Raw genomic sequence first — 13,412 nt, forward strand, 5'->3', positions numbered from 1 at the left:
ACAGATAATATTTTAAAGATTGAATCTGATTCCTTTCAGATTGAGCAGTGCTGCAGCTTCTTGGCCAGTCTTCAGGCGGAGGTGCCCGACTCCTCCACTGTGAGCTTCACTCAGGAGAAACCCCAGGAGCTTCTGGAGCAGGCCGAGATGCACCAGGCCGGTCTGGAGCAGGAGCAGCAGGCCTTGGCCTCGCTGGAGCACCGACTGGAGCACGCACTGAGCTTATCCAGCTCCCAGGACCCCACCAGCCCCGGACCGGTCGGCAGGACACTGGTGAAGATCCAGGAGAATGTCAGAAGGTGGGGATTTCACTATTGATTGATTGATTGATTAGTCTTTATTTCGAACATATTAAAAAAAGAGAAAAGAGAGAGAGAAAAAAAGTCATATAAAATAAGTAACACATTATAGTGTCCTAAAAAATAATTCCCAAACAAGTATTTCAGTTAAGTCATAAACAAAGAATGCTCGAAAAGGAGCAGGAGGAAGCCGAGCTTTTCAGTTCCCACCCCTTTATCACTACTCCATCATTTCGTAATCCATAATATCAGATAAACAGAATACAAGAAGTCACAGTCACAGACTCACTTTCAGTTTCATCATCACTTATGTAGTCACAATGATATTCCACCCTACTTTTCCTCATTCTCATATATTTTCAGAAATATGTTTTTATATAACTTTTTAAACAGTTTTATAGTTGTGCTATGTTTGAGTTCATTCTCCAGACCATTCCACAATTGCACCCCACAGACTGATATGCACATACTTTTCAGAGTTGTTCTTACATTAACTCTCTTAAAATTCAGTTCCCCTCTCAGCTTATACCCTGCCTGCCTTTCCAAAAACATATTTTGTACCTCACCCGGGAGAAGGTTATATCTTGCTTTGTACATGATTTGTGCAGTCTTGTGTTTAACCAGATCGGTGAATTTCAGAGTCTGTGCTTTTATGAATAATGCGTTTGTATGCTCAAGATATCCGGTGTTATTGACGATTCTTATTGCTCTATAGTTTACAGATGTAAAAAAGTGATGACTCATTTGTGTTGGAGATGCTGAGAAGATACAGTACTGTTCTCCTGTTTCTCCCCACAGCCTGAAAGAGAGGAACCTGCAGGTGGTGGCTGCAGCCCAGGCAGAGGAGAAAGAGAGACAGCAGGTCCAGGAGGAGATCGGAGAAGTGGAGAAACACATGATCGCCATGCTCCCCACGCTGGAGGCCTGTTCGGATCGCAGCAAACGACAGGTCAGTCCTATTTATGACTCTTCATGAAACTGGAATTCAGGCATAGGCAAGGCATCTTTATTTATATAGCGCATTTCCTACCAAGGCAACTCGATGTGCTTTACATAAAGACAAAACATTTAAAAAGAACAGCATAAAAACAAACTTTTTTTTTTAAATAGAGAGAGAAAAGAAAATAGATAAAATTTAAAGTTCTTAAAAAGAGCTCAGCCATAAGCACATGAAAAGAGAAATGTTTTTATTTGGGGCTGACTTCAGTTCTGCTGGTAGTTTGTTCCAGTTGTGTGCAGCGTAACAGCTAAATTAGAGATTTTGTCGAGGATTTTGGAAAGGAAAAGTTGTTGTATGTGGAAAAAATAACACAGTCTGTCTCAGAAATAAATGTTTGGTTATTTATCTGTGATGCAATGATGAAACTTTGACGTAGTATAGTGTACCTTTATATTAAATAAGGGTAATGGTAGGAAAAGTGATCCTGAGCCCAGTGAGAAACCAAACTGTTCTTAGATGTTTTTGTTGTTACATGGACCCTCTGAAGTTAGATCACAGTGGTCTTTTCAAGTGATCTTATCTGTGACGTGCCAGCAGTCCACTGTATGGTCCACCGCCATTTCCTTCAAAGATAGAGCATATTAAACTCATGAGGAGCTGCCTGTACCTTTAATAGGAAAATAAGTTAATCAAATAAGGGGAAGCTAAACTTTTGAACCTCCCTGCTCCCCCCCATCTGGTGGTCTCTAATAATGTTTCTCTGATCTCCTCTTACACATTTCCATGCCGACAGGAGCTCAGAAAGGATCTGTCCTCCCAGAGGTCCAAACTCAACTCCATCATGGACGCTGTGCAGAGCCGGTACGAGGAGATTCCCGTCGATATCAGGAAGCGGTTACAAGAGGTTCAGCTGTCCCTGCAGAGAGCAGAGGAGAAGGTATAAAGGCACGCAGTGACATACAGTACACATTATCTACCATCAAAACCTCTTGTTTTTTTGTGACTTGTGTGTGAATGTGTGTGTGTTTCACAGCTCACGGACATGAGCGGCCCGGCTCAGGAGCTCGCTGCTCGAGTGGTGGAGCTGTGTACTGCCCTTAAAAGAGTGAACGCATCACTCGAGCAGAAATGTCCGACAGTCAGCGATGCTAAGAAAGTCCTCAAGGTGTGTTCAGTGAAATATAGTTCAATAAGATTTCGTAAAGTGACTTTTTACATCACACTGTATCAAATTGTTTTTTATTGAAACAATTGAAACTGACAGAGAGCTAATAGACACAATTGCATAAATGCCATGCATGGATCCCATCTCCTGTATCATCTTAGAAAGTTATCATACTGTGTCGCCCTCTGTCCTCCAGCGTGTGTGGGGTGAGCTGGATACATGGCACAGCCGCTTGATGCTCCTGGAGAGCGAGGTGCAGGATCTTGCGGAGGAGCAGCCGGACCAAGCTCACGTCCTCATGGACCAGCTCACACAGCCACTGCAGCTCCACCAGAACACGTCGCAGCTGGCCGAGCAGCGCACCGCCTTCCTCAGCAAGGTCAGACCTACGATATTAGATAGAAATAGAAATAGAGAGCATCAAGACAGAATCAGACGGGCAGCTTCAATGTGAAACGTGGCCTCTGAGATGATAAAAATCTGCTCCACTACAGTACAAATGCGTTTCTGCTTCCTTATATTTATCCTGTTTCTCTCGTCAGATCCCCGTCTGTCTTCAGGAGTTAAAGGACATTTTAGACAGCGCCGCCTGCTGGATGGACGAGGCCCAGTCGTGGCTCAACACTCCCTGCTCGTTCACAACAGCCAGAAGTCTCCAGAATCACGCAAACTCTCTGCAGGTCAGTGAGAAACAAACTTCTGAAGCTTTTCACCACCTTTGATATCTAATATGTCATCCTGTTATGTGTGATGTATATTTTATTTACTCTAAAGAACATGGTTTCCATATTAAAAATGTATCTATGTATTGTTTTTACACACATATCTTTCTTACATCATTGTTTCAGGATTGTTCTGCACACTTGTTTTCATTCTGCATATTTATTGAGCTATTTATTAATTGATCAGTGTTTTCATGCTCCACCTGTTTAGCCATGATAAATTTAATTTTTTAATGCTGAACTCCTGCAGCTGGTCCTGGAAGACTCTGAGAGGATCAGGGACACCCTGCACGGCTTCAGGTCGGTGCTGGCTGAGATCTCTGCCATATGTAACATCAGGAAGCAGGAGGCGCAGCTGGACCAGAACGACCAACAAGTCCTCAAAATGCAACGCAGCCTCCTGGAGCCACTGCAACAACTCCTGCAGGCTGCTGCGGTAACGGATTTATACAAATTACTGTTAAAAATGAATGCCAACCTGGATGAATTAGTGTAATTTTGGGATGTTATGGCCATGTCTTGCGATTTAGTTTGTCATTACTCAGCAGGAATCAGGACGTTGTTGCTGCACTCTACAGTAAATGCTCCACAAAGCTAGTTAAATATATTTTACATATATTATAATAAAGAAAAGAGGGCTCTTAAGATGCATGTAAAATACAAATACAAGTCAGATCTCTCAAAAATCTCCTCCCCAGGTGGTGGAGGCGATGGAAGATGAACTGAAGACGATGGAGAAGAACGTCCCGAAGATCAGAACAATTTTATCCTGCATGGACGACACCAACATCCCTCTAATGGAGCATCTAAACAACCGACAGGTGAAGCTGCGCTGTTGTAATCCTTATTTTGCCACCTCATGCAATACACACAGAGAACATGCAAACAGCGGTGAAGTATAATAGTAAAAATATTCATCATTTATTTGCTATTTAAGCTGGACACTTAATAAGATAATAAATCTGTTGTTGCTGCTTTCTCTACATTTGTTAAAAACAAAGCCCCTGCTATAGTTTCACAAAATAAAATAGAAACATTACAGCTGAAAAGAAAATTTTGAATTATTTGATTTATTTGATCGACTGTGAAAGAAAATTATTTAAATGAGAAAGCAAACCCGAATTTCTTGCTGTGTTTAAGAGAAACAAAACTGTAAAAGTACTAGTTTAGATTTTTGTTTGAGTTTGTAATATATTTTCTTAATGACTTGTCGGGAATGTTGTAAAATCCTCTGCTGATCTTTAGTCACTCTCACTCCCTCCTGTTTTCTTCCCTGCAGGTGATCCTGGCCAACGTGCAGTCGATGCAGAGGACACTGGACGACATGGAGAGATGCAAAGAGGAGCTTGACTTCCCACAGGGAGCGGAGGAGAGTCTGCTGGTCTTCTCCAGAGCCAAACAGCTACTGCAGCCGCTGGAGGAGGCGGAGCGACTCACCCAGGAACAAACCTCACTGCTGGAGGTATAAACCAGAGCAACACTGCAACACAGACAGAAATTATAATTTGATTCTGGATTCTAGATAACTAATATTTCAAGTGTATTGCTAGGTTTGTTTCCCTATATAATCTTATATTTCTCATGGATGATCATCTTTTGTTGTTATAACCAGTGTTCACAGCAGCCGAAAGAACCGCAATGACATTCAACAATACAACTTTATTTATCACTTGTAAATTTCTTTCTGCTTCTCTTGTCTGTTTGTTTAACACAGAGCAAAATCAAGCTGGAGGAAGAAACCGTGAAAGATCTCAGCGTCCCAACAGTCTCCAGTGTTCCTGAAGAGATACAGCCGCTATACAGAAGACACTTAGTCCAGGTAATAATAATTATCCTTATAATAATAATAATAATAATAATAACCATCGTCATAATGAAGCAGAATATTAATCAAACGCCACTAATGTCATGTTTGATTTTAACTTGCCACCAGCTTTGGATTAAACCAATTCACTATAACCTGCAGCTTTATGTACAGTAGAGCACAGGAGGCGACCACCTAATAAAAACCGTGTGTGCTCTGTGGAACTGGTTGAACCTGCCTGGTACAGACCCATCAGCCAAAAAAATATCACCCTGAATGTGTTCATCGTACTGGGCTGTGAGGCAGGATCAACCAAAACCTTTGAATCGTAGTTTGTTTGTTGAGAAATTATTATTCTTAATTACTTTAATTATTTATACTGCAATTATGATGCAATTCAGACTGAATCTTAACTAATCGTGACTCAATTTAGCTGTTAGCTCATATTTTGGATCACATTTAAATTAGTTAAAGACTCTACATAGCAATGAAAGAAATAGTTTTTTCCATAGAAGCTATTCTGCAAAAAAAAAAAAAAAGCAAATTTAAGCAAATTAATATTTGCTAAATTTATATACAGTCCTCTATTAGACTTCATTATTCCCTCACAAATGTCCAATGCCCTTCTCTCACTATATTATAGTGTAGAATATGTAAATAAAGCAATAATGAGTGGATGACTGTTATTGGAGTCATGGGGCCGTGTATACTGAATAACAATGCTTCACTGATATCACTTTAAAATGACACTATGAAAAAAAGAAGCCACTTAATTATTCCATTATCATTTAAATCCCATTTTTGATCATATCATTCACCCTTATCACTAAAAGCAGGAGGCTTTTGAAGTGTCTAATTCAGAGGAAGAGGAGGAGGAGGATGACGAGAGCTCTCACTCGTCGTCCTCTGACACACTAACATGCAGTATACCAGAGGTAAATCTGAAACATAATTACAGCTTGGGAACGCATGTTTCTGGACGCCTCTTTCTGTGGGTTTCCTTCCAAAATGCCACAAAGAACAGAGTGAAAACTTATTTAAAATGAAAAAATACTATTACTAGTTATTCTACATATTTTGGAATGAAACTCAGAATTTCTTGGGACCCCTCTTCCTGTATTTTTCCTCCTTTTATTCCTTTCTCTTCCTGCGGTGCTGAGGCCGGGAGCAGGTTTTGCATGTTGATATGAAGCTGTGTGAGACAGGCTCAGTCCTCTTCAATGAGAAACCACTCCGACACTGTCAGATGCAGCTGCTTGAAATGTGTTGCTCCTCAGGAACCTTTCCTTTCCTCTTCATGTGTGTGTTTGTGTGTCTGTCTGTGCATGGATTTCAATCTGCGTTTATGTATTCATACGAAACACACATAATAGGACCCAGACGAGCCACTCATCTCAGAGGATTTTGCTGAAATGGAGCCGCTGTCAAAGGTAAAGGTGAGTTATGTTTTGGTTTTGAAGGAATCTGTTCTCTATGTGTTTTTTTGACACTCACTGTAGTTAGTTTGTGATCAGAGTAGTGAGAGGAAAGATTAATTTGTCTTTCAGTTTCCTACTGAAGTGGAGATGAGCTCTGGAGCTGCTGAATCGGGGCTTTTATCTGTGAAGCCGGGTTACGATACCAACGACTCTGGATCTAAAAATGTGGAAACTGGATTCACAACGACGGACTCTAAAGCTGGTGTCGGCGGTTCGTCGAGAGCAGCAGAGTCGCTGATCTCTGCTGCCGGTGTCGTCCCGGCTGCTGCAAAGTCTCCGCAGGCTGCAGCAGCTGCGGTCGAAGACACGAGACTGATTCCTGCCAGACCCACAGCTCCGTTCACGCCGAGGAGAGACTCGGTGTTCACGGAGGAGGAGGTGGAGGTGGAGGAGGAGGAGAGAGACGGGGAAAGACACCGCGACGGAGATGAGAAGGAGCAGCAAAGGTGGAGTCGACTTTATACCCAGATCGCTCAAAAACTCACCACGTTGAAAAAAGTTCAGCAGCAGCATCAAACTGAAGATGGAGGAACAGGAGAAAAGGTAAGAAAACAGAAAAAGAAACAAGGCAAGGTTTCTGATCATTGGGATTTTCAAGACATGTTGGTTCAGATTTTTTAAAATAGATGCGTGATGGAAGAAGAGACATTATGGCGGAGGAGAGGATGAGATGAAAACAGGATTATGCATCACATCTGTTACCTGGGCAACAGTGAGCTAAACACTCTGATCTGATAAAAAAAATAAGAAGCACCAATAGCCCTTAAAGTGTTAGTGTGTTAGTGCTCTCACAAAAACATAAATATCGTTGTGATTCCAATGTCTCTGATGTTAAAAAATGTCTTGAAATAAAAATGAATGAATGCAGCTGTAATATTAACTCATTGTTCCATGTCTCGTTATTCTCCCCTTGCCTCCTCATCCACTCCTCCCACTCTTTCCCTCTTCCATTCACCAACCGTGAAACTTTACCTGGTTTTGTTTAAGGTTCCAGAAAAGGAGTCGATATCAACTGGTTCGGTTTCTGCCGTTCTCCAGAGGATGCACGAGTCCATCACCATGCTGAGACAAATGGTACGTGCCCTGGGAACAGAGCCGGAAATAAAAAGATGTTGTTGACTCTGATACATTATGCCAACTCACAGGGATGTGTGTGGTTTAACAAGCTTAACAAAAGGTTTGTATCAAAACAAATGCTTTCAAGTTCAGTACTAAGATGTTAAAGTATGTGGACTTAAGTATAGAGACCATAATAAACCAGAAATATTAAATCATACTGTATGGATGGGAAGCAAGATTCATCATTAAACTAAGATCATATGATCAATAAACCTTTCTTTAAAAAAAAACATAAAAATCCTGCACTGAGTGATACAGTAGTGATAATCTTGTGTTTGTTTTTTTCCCAGGTGAATTCTGCAGACACTTCTCATCCAGGTGTGAAGGAGGAGTTGTATGAAGCTGCTCGGAGAGTTCTCCTCTGTCTGGACTCATGGACTGACCTCCTGTTGACTCATGGTGGCGCTGGTGAAGAAGACCCTCAGCTGAGCCTCCTGCAGCAGGAGGTAAAACACATACAGGATATATTGTCTAATTAAATATATAAATATACTGTTTTTAAAGGGATGGTTCAACATTTTGGCAAATTGGCCCATTGCCATAACCCCTCATCAAACTCATCAAATACACAATCCAACAACTCCAAAATGCTCTGGTGGACAAGTTGTGACCTGCACATTCACCACGCTATGAGATAATAACAGAACGTTACCAGACAGAGTTGTTTTAGAGCTAAATTTATGCAAAACCACTGATGTGCGTTCCTGTTGGGGGCAGTTTTTCCAGCAAGCAGTCTCTGCATTTGCCTTGAAAACAACTCTATCTCGTAACGTTCTGTTATTATCTCATAGCGTGGTGAATGTGCAGGTCACAACTTGTCCACCAGAGCGTTTTGGAGTTGTTGGATTGTGTATTTGATGAGTTTGATGAGGGAAACCAAGAAATCCCATTAACCTCCGTAGCGTACTGTAGCTCTGCTCCGCCGTTCTAAAAATAGCTTGCACCGACAATTAAAGGTAACAAACCTACTCCTAAAACTATAGGGATTATGGCAATGGGCCAATTTGCCAGAATGTTGAACTATCCCTTTAAGAGGACATGCACTGAGCCACTGACTTTCTCTTCATTCCTGTGCAGTGTGTATCTAGGGAGCTGGTGACTCTGGTTGAGATGTTGAATAAAGTGGAGTCACAGACCAGGCCTGAACTTTCCAAAGAGCAGCCGGACGCTTTCCGCTGCCTGAGCTGCCTTCAGGACTGTCTCTGCTCCGTCCAGCTGCTCTTCACTTCATCCAACAAGCAGCTCACACAACATCTGGCTCCCAGAGACCATCAACCAGTCAATCAGGTTAGAAACTGAGACTGATTGAACCACATTACTTTTGTTACATGAAAAAAATACATTTTGGCTTTAACACATTTACTCACCAGTCTGAAGGAGCAACACGTTTCACTTTTTCTCACATAGCAGCCCATCAACCAGCTGTGTGATCTGGACGAGTTTGAACCAGGTCAGAGTGAGACCTTCCCAAGCCTGAAGGACGCTCCTAGTCTGGAGGTAACCACGACTACACAGCTTTTTACATGTTTACATGTTTATATGCACATGTATACTATCTTTTAATTATAAAAGCTTTACAGACCATTACTAGCTCATCCTATAGTCTCGTCTTTTTTGTAATCTTCATATTCTGCACTGTCTTCGTATCTTATTAGTGCACTGACTAGTGTTTTGACATGTGCCTTACAATTGTCCATCAAGATTTTTTAATTGAATTGAATTAAATTGTGCCTCCTGCACTATGATATCAAACATTATTTTACTGATGATACAGAAGGATAAAAATGGCAACAATGGCTGTAATTATTAATCAACATTTCACTTTTCATTAGAACCAAATGGAAAAAGAAAAACTTCTAGACCATCATGCAGCATTTTATTCTACTTCTACACAGTTTAATATCAATTTACAGTATATCAATATCAATGTAGTAACGCTTCTCTTTTAAAAAGAAGCTATCATTTATTTTCTTACTTTCTATTGTTGAAACCAAACAAAATCAAATTTTTTTTACTAGTAAACAAATTTTCCAACATAAACCAATATCGACACAGCACAGTCAAAATACTGTGTGCTTCTGATCAACAACACCTGGTACTGATCACCTAACAGATCCAAACAGCCATCGCGCCCCCTGTGCGTTGCCTCACTTCCTGCCTCTTAGGAAGCTCATATAAAATAAACATTCACCAAAATAAAAGCTCACCAAAATAAATCAAAAACATAAATAAACATGAACGTAACAACGGCTCCAACAATCAATGTTTGACTCATTTATAGTTGGATCAGAAGCCTGACTGAGGATCTGTGTCTCCAGAGTTAATGTTATTCTCTGTGTCTCTCAGCAGTGCGTCCTGGGCCGACACGTGAGGGAGAGTCCGGGGGAGAAAGCCAAGCTGCAGCAAGACTCTCGCTCTTTGCTTCAGGGGATAACTCACCTCCTGGAAGTGGGAGAAGAAGGCATAAAGGAGAGGCAGACGAGCCAGGTTCACAACCGCAGCCAGCTTCAAGCCGCTCTCTGCAGACACCAGGTATCTCACAGGGCTTCCAGCTACTTCTTCACTCACTCTCTTGATGGTTTTCAAAGAGACACGCAGTCCTGAAACGACCTCAAATAACCAATGATAAGATTTAACAAGATATTGTGCCTCATTCCACTCTTCCACACAATTACTTCACTTCACCTCTGTCATGAATCTGGTCTCTCGTGATCCAGAGGCTCCTGCAGGTCCTCGGGTCTCAGTTGGCGTTTGTGCAGCATCTTTTCCAACGCGAGCCAGAAGTTCTCCGGTGTCAGGAGGACGAGCGCTTGCAGCTGGAAGTCAGGGCCAAAGCTTTGCAGCAACAGGCTCTGGAGCAGGAAGTGGCTTCTCAAAGGAAACTCCAGGTCTGTCGAGCACATTTGCTGAAGGCCATAAAAATCCACACACACACACACACATAAACGAGAAGTTTCATGTGAAAGGTACTTTGAAAAGTGTCCTGCATTGAGAATAGATGTGTGGGGTTTCTGTTAGGAGTGGAGCCTCTGGGAGGACAGCTGTGGTCGGCTGGGCAGAGCGCTGGATGAGTCTGAAGCCTTCATCAGCAGTGGAGAACCAGAGGGAGAGGATGAGGAGGAGTCGGTCATAGAGCACAGACAAGATGCCTGCAAGGTAAAGCTGAAAACTCAAGTCTCTGGACTCTGTTTCACTCATTGTCTGTCAAACTACTGCGATTTAGTTTTAGAAAAGGTGCAGAAATTGATAAACATCAGTCTGCTTCTTCATCTTCCTGCATTTCCTCACATGCCTCCCAACAGCTGTCATAGATCAGGCCTGCACTGCTGTATGTGTTTACACTTGATCTTAGCCAAAGTATTGATGTTGCATGTGTTTAATCTGAACATTTGTTCAGCTGAGAAAGAGTTGGAAACTGTTCAGTAGTTGTTCTGGTCTCAGCTATGACAAACTCATTTGTGCCCTAAAAAAACTATACACAAAAATATATACAACAAACAACAACTATTAAACTCATTGTAGAAGCACTAGAAACATCTGTGTCGTCGGTTTTGACTGGTTAGGCTCTTGAATTAAAAGGAAATACTATATCAAATACCAGAATTAAATGACACAACGCCTGAAGCCAGTTTCAGTGTGGAATGACTCTGTGTGGTTTTTCTTCCTGGAACAAATGAAAAGAACAGTTTGAAGGCCACACTGACGATCGCGCTGCTGCTGAGTGTTTTGGTTCAGCTGTCAGATGCTGGCAGAATTATAGAGGCCGTCATCGCTGTCAACTCCAGACACAATATAAGAGCAGATTTCTCTTTTATACCACTTCTTATTACAATTTTTTAAAGTGCATGAATTGGATTTGGCATAGATTTCTGCAGAGAGATGAAGGGACTTGTTGCAAATGGCACAAATCAATGATACTGAGGCAGGGTGATAATGTGTTTTTTGCTTTTTATTACGTTACAGCCATTGCCTGAGTCTTGTTTTATTTGTCTCTCTGTCTCCTTTAACACTTCAAATTCTCTGCACTGCATTACATTTCCTTCACGCTCTCCTCAGATGTCAGTGTGAACGATTGTTATTGACTTGTAGGTCGATAAAAACATCACACATCACCTTTTTTTTTTTTTTTTACCCCCTGTCACACAGCAAACACTGGCCCAGCTGGATGAGAGCAGAGCAGCTTTAGGACTGCTCCTGGATCAGCGCACGGAGCTGCAGTCAGAGCCCAGCTTTGCTGCCTCAGTCAGCCAGACAGGAGGCGCTCTGGAGCTGCGGTGGAGGAGTGCCTTCAGGCGGACGGAGCAGGAGATTCAGCGCTGCAGAGACATCCAGGACGTCCGGGCCAGGTGGGACAGAGCAACTCCTCCTCTAGATGTCTTTATTATCCATGAGTGGAGGCCAGGCAGGTTTATAATTATTGCCCGAGCAGACTGAGAAATGTTTTTGTCTGGAACAGAGACTTCAGCGATTCTTCACGGACACAAAATAAAATTAGGATGCCAAAGTCTTTCTTTATTCCAGGGCCAAAGCTGTCAGGTGTCCAGGACTAACTATTATTTCACAACGTCTCAACTCCTATAATGTGTTAAGGTGTGCAACGTGAAGATATACTGATACTGTGCCTTATCTTCATTATTAATAAACCTGGTGGAACGTGCTGCCGTGACACTGCTCTACAGTCCAGTTCATTAGAATCGGATAAACTCAGTTGTTACTTGACTTTCTATGAAGCAGTGTTACTGTACGTTCTGCTCCGCTGGATGAGTTATGTCTCCCCCTCGTTCCTCCCCACAGATTCCAGATGGACTTCACCTCCGTCAGTAACTGGCTGGTCAGTGCCAACAAACACCTGAAGACTTGGTCAGACCTGGCAAACACCTCAGACCTGAAGCAGCAGTGTGTTCACAACAGTCTGGTGGAGCTGCTGGTGAGTATCTTGTATCTATACAACACCTTAAAGAGGAACAATGCTACATTTTTTACCTTAATTAAACAGCTTTTCAGTAATTGTGATGGTTAAATGACTTGTTACTGGAGAATGGAGGCTCTACAGTAGCATCAGAGCCACCGACCAGATGTCCGAGCTGTAATCTCTTGTTTATGACATAAAACTACACTAATGTACACAGCGTAACACGTATATGATATACATGTCTTTATCTACCGCTCAAATTGGATCGATTTCTCGCCGGCTTCGTTGTAAACAAATACACATGGCCGGGAGGAGGGTTAGCAAAACAGAGAAAAAGCGACCTGACTTGCATAGTTCCCTTTTAACCTACAACAAAAACATAAAGTTGTTGTCAACTACAGACTTTAAGCGCAACAAAAGATCAATCTGTTGAATCCCTGACTAATTCACCATGTATTTCTTCTTTTTCAGTTTATTTGCTCATTTTAATGCCAGTAGTCTTTTAATGCACTTGTGTTTTAACAGCAGTCCTTCTAGACAAATCTATTGGTCAGGTATTTCTTTATTTTATGCCTATTAAATACACATTGTCACTTCTTTTTGAAATCTCCTATAATAACTTCAATGACAGAAAATTAAAATATCACAAATATCACATAACATCACAATATTAAACACACATTGAGACTAAAATTAAAATTAATTCATCAGGTCATAGATAGATAGATAGATAGATAGATAGATAGATAGATAGATAGATAGATAGATAGATAGATAGATAGATAGATAGATAGATAGATAGATAGATAGATAGATAGATAGATAGATAGATAGATAGATAAAACATGCACTACTTAAGTATAAAGGGAGCAATCTAGACATAGGTTAAATACTGTGCTACATAATTTGTGTGCAATACATACCGTATTTAAAAACAATATAATAGTAGTGCAAAAGGGCCAAAACATAATTT

At 41.4% G+C, this 13,412-nt stretch overlaps 1 protein-coding gene across 8 annotated transcripts in view; it reads left to right on the forward strand.

Annotated features, from left to right (window-relative positions):
* The window catches only part of syne2a (spectrin repeat containing, nuclear envelope 2a), a 91,845-nt gene that overhangs the window by 44,363 nt on the left and 34,070 nt on the right, over nucleotides 1-13,412 (forward strand). For 6 of the 8 annotated variants that reach the window (XM_084000557.1, XM_084000561.1, XM_084000559.1 and 3 more), the window contains 21 exons: nucleotides 40-299; nucleotides 1,098-1,248; nucleotides 2,033-2,176; nucleotides 2,273-2,404; nucleotides 2,601-2,783; nucleotides 2,947-3,084; nucleotides 3,377-3,562; nucleotides 3,825-3,947; nucleotides 4,406-4,588; nucleotides 4,841-4,945; nucleotides 6,304-6,366; nucleotides 6,478-6,951; nucleotides 7,396-7,482; nucleotides 7,818-7,973; nucleotides 8,605-8,814; nucleotides 8,935-9,024; nucleotides 9,874-10,059; nucleotides 10,245-10,415; nucleotides 10,546-10,683; nucleotides 11,674-11,873; nucleotides 12,322-12,454. In XM_084000557.1, coding sequence (XP_083856683.1) covers nucleotides 40-299; nucleotides 1,098-1,248; nucleotides 2,033-2,176; nucleotides 2,273-2,404; nucleotides 2,601-2,783; nucleotides 2,947-3,084; nucleotides 3,377-3,562; nucleotides 3,825-3,947; nucleotides 4,406-4,588; nucleotides 4,841-4,945; nucleotides 6,304-6,366; nucleotides 6,478-6,951; nucleotides 7,396-7,482; nucleotides 7,818-7,973; nucleotides 8,605-8,814; nucleotides 8,935-9,024; nucleotides 9,874-10,059; nucleotides 10,245-10,415; nucleotides 10,546-10,683; nucleotides 11,674-11,873; nucleotides 12,322-12,454 — 3,513 coding nt within the window. The remainder of the gene's footprint in view (nucleotides 1-39; nucleotides 300-1,097; nucleotides 1,249-2,032; nucleotides 2,177-2,272; nucleotides 2,405-2,600; nucleotides 2,784-2,946; nucleotides 3,085-3,376; nucleotides 3,563-3,824; nucleotides 3,948-4,405; nucleotides 4,589-4,840; nucleotides 4,946-6,303; nucleotides 6,367-6,477; nucleotides 6,952-7,395; nucleotides 7,483-7,817; nucleotides 7,974-8,604; nucleotides 8,815-8,934; nucleotides 9,025-9,873; nucleotides 10,060-10,244; nucleotides 10,416-10,545; nucleotides 10,684-11,673; nucleotides 11,874-12,321; nucleotides 12,455-13,412) is intronic. The other 2 variants (XM_084000558.1, XM_084000560.1) reach the window with 2 other exon arrangements.

Source organism: Trachurus trachurus, assembly GCF_905171665.1.
Source record: "Trachurus trachurus genome assembly, chromosome: 24".
NCBI lineage: Eukaryota > Metazoa > Chordata > Actinopteri > Carangiformes > Carangidae > Trachurus > Trachurus trachurus.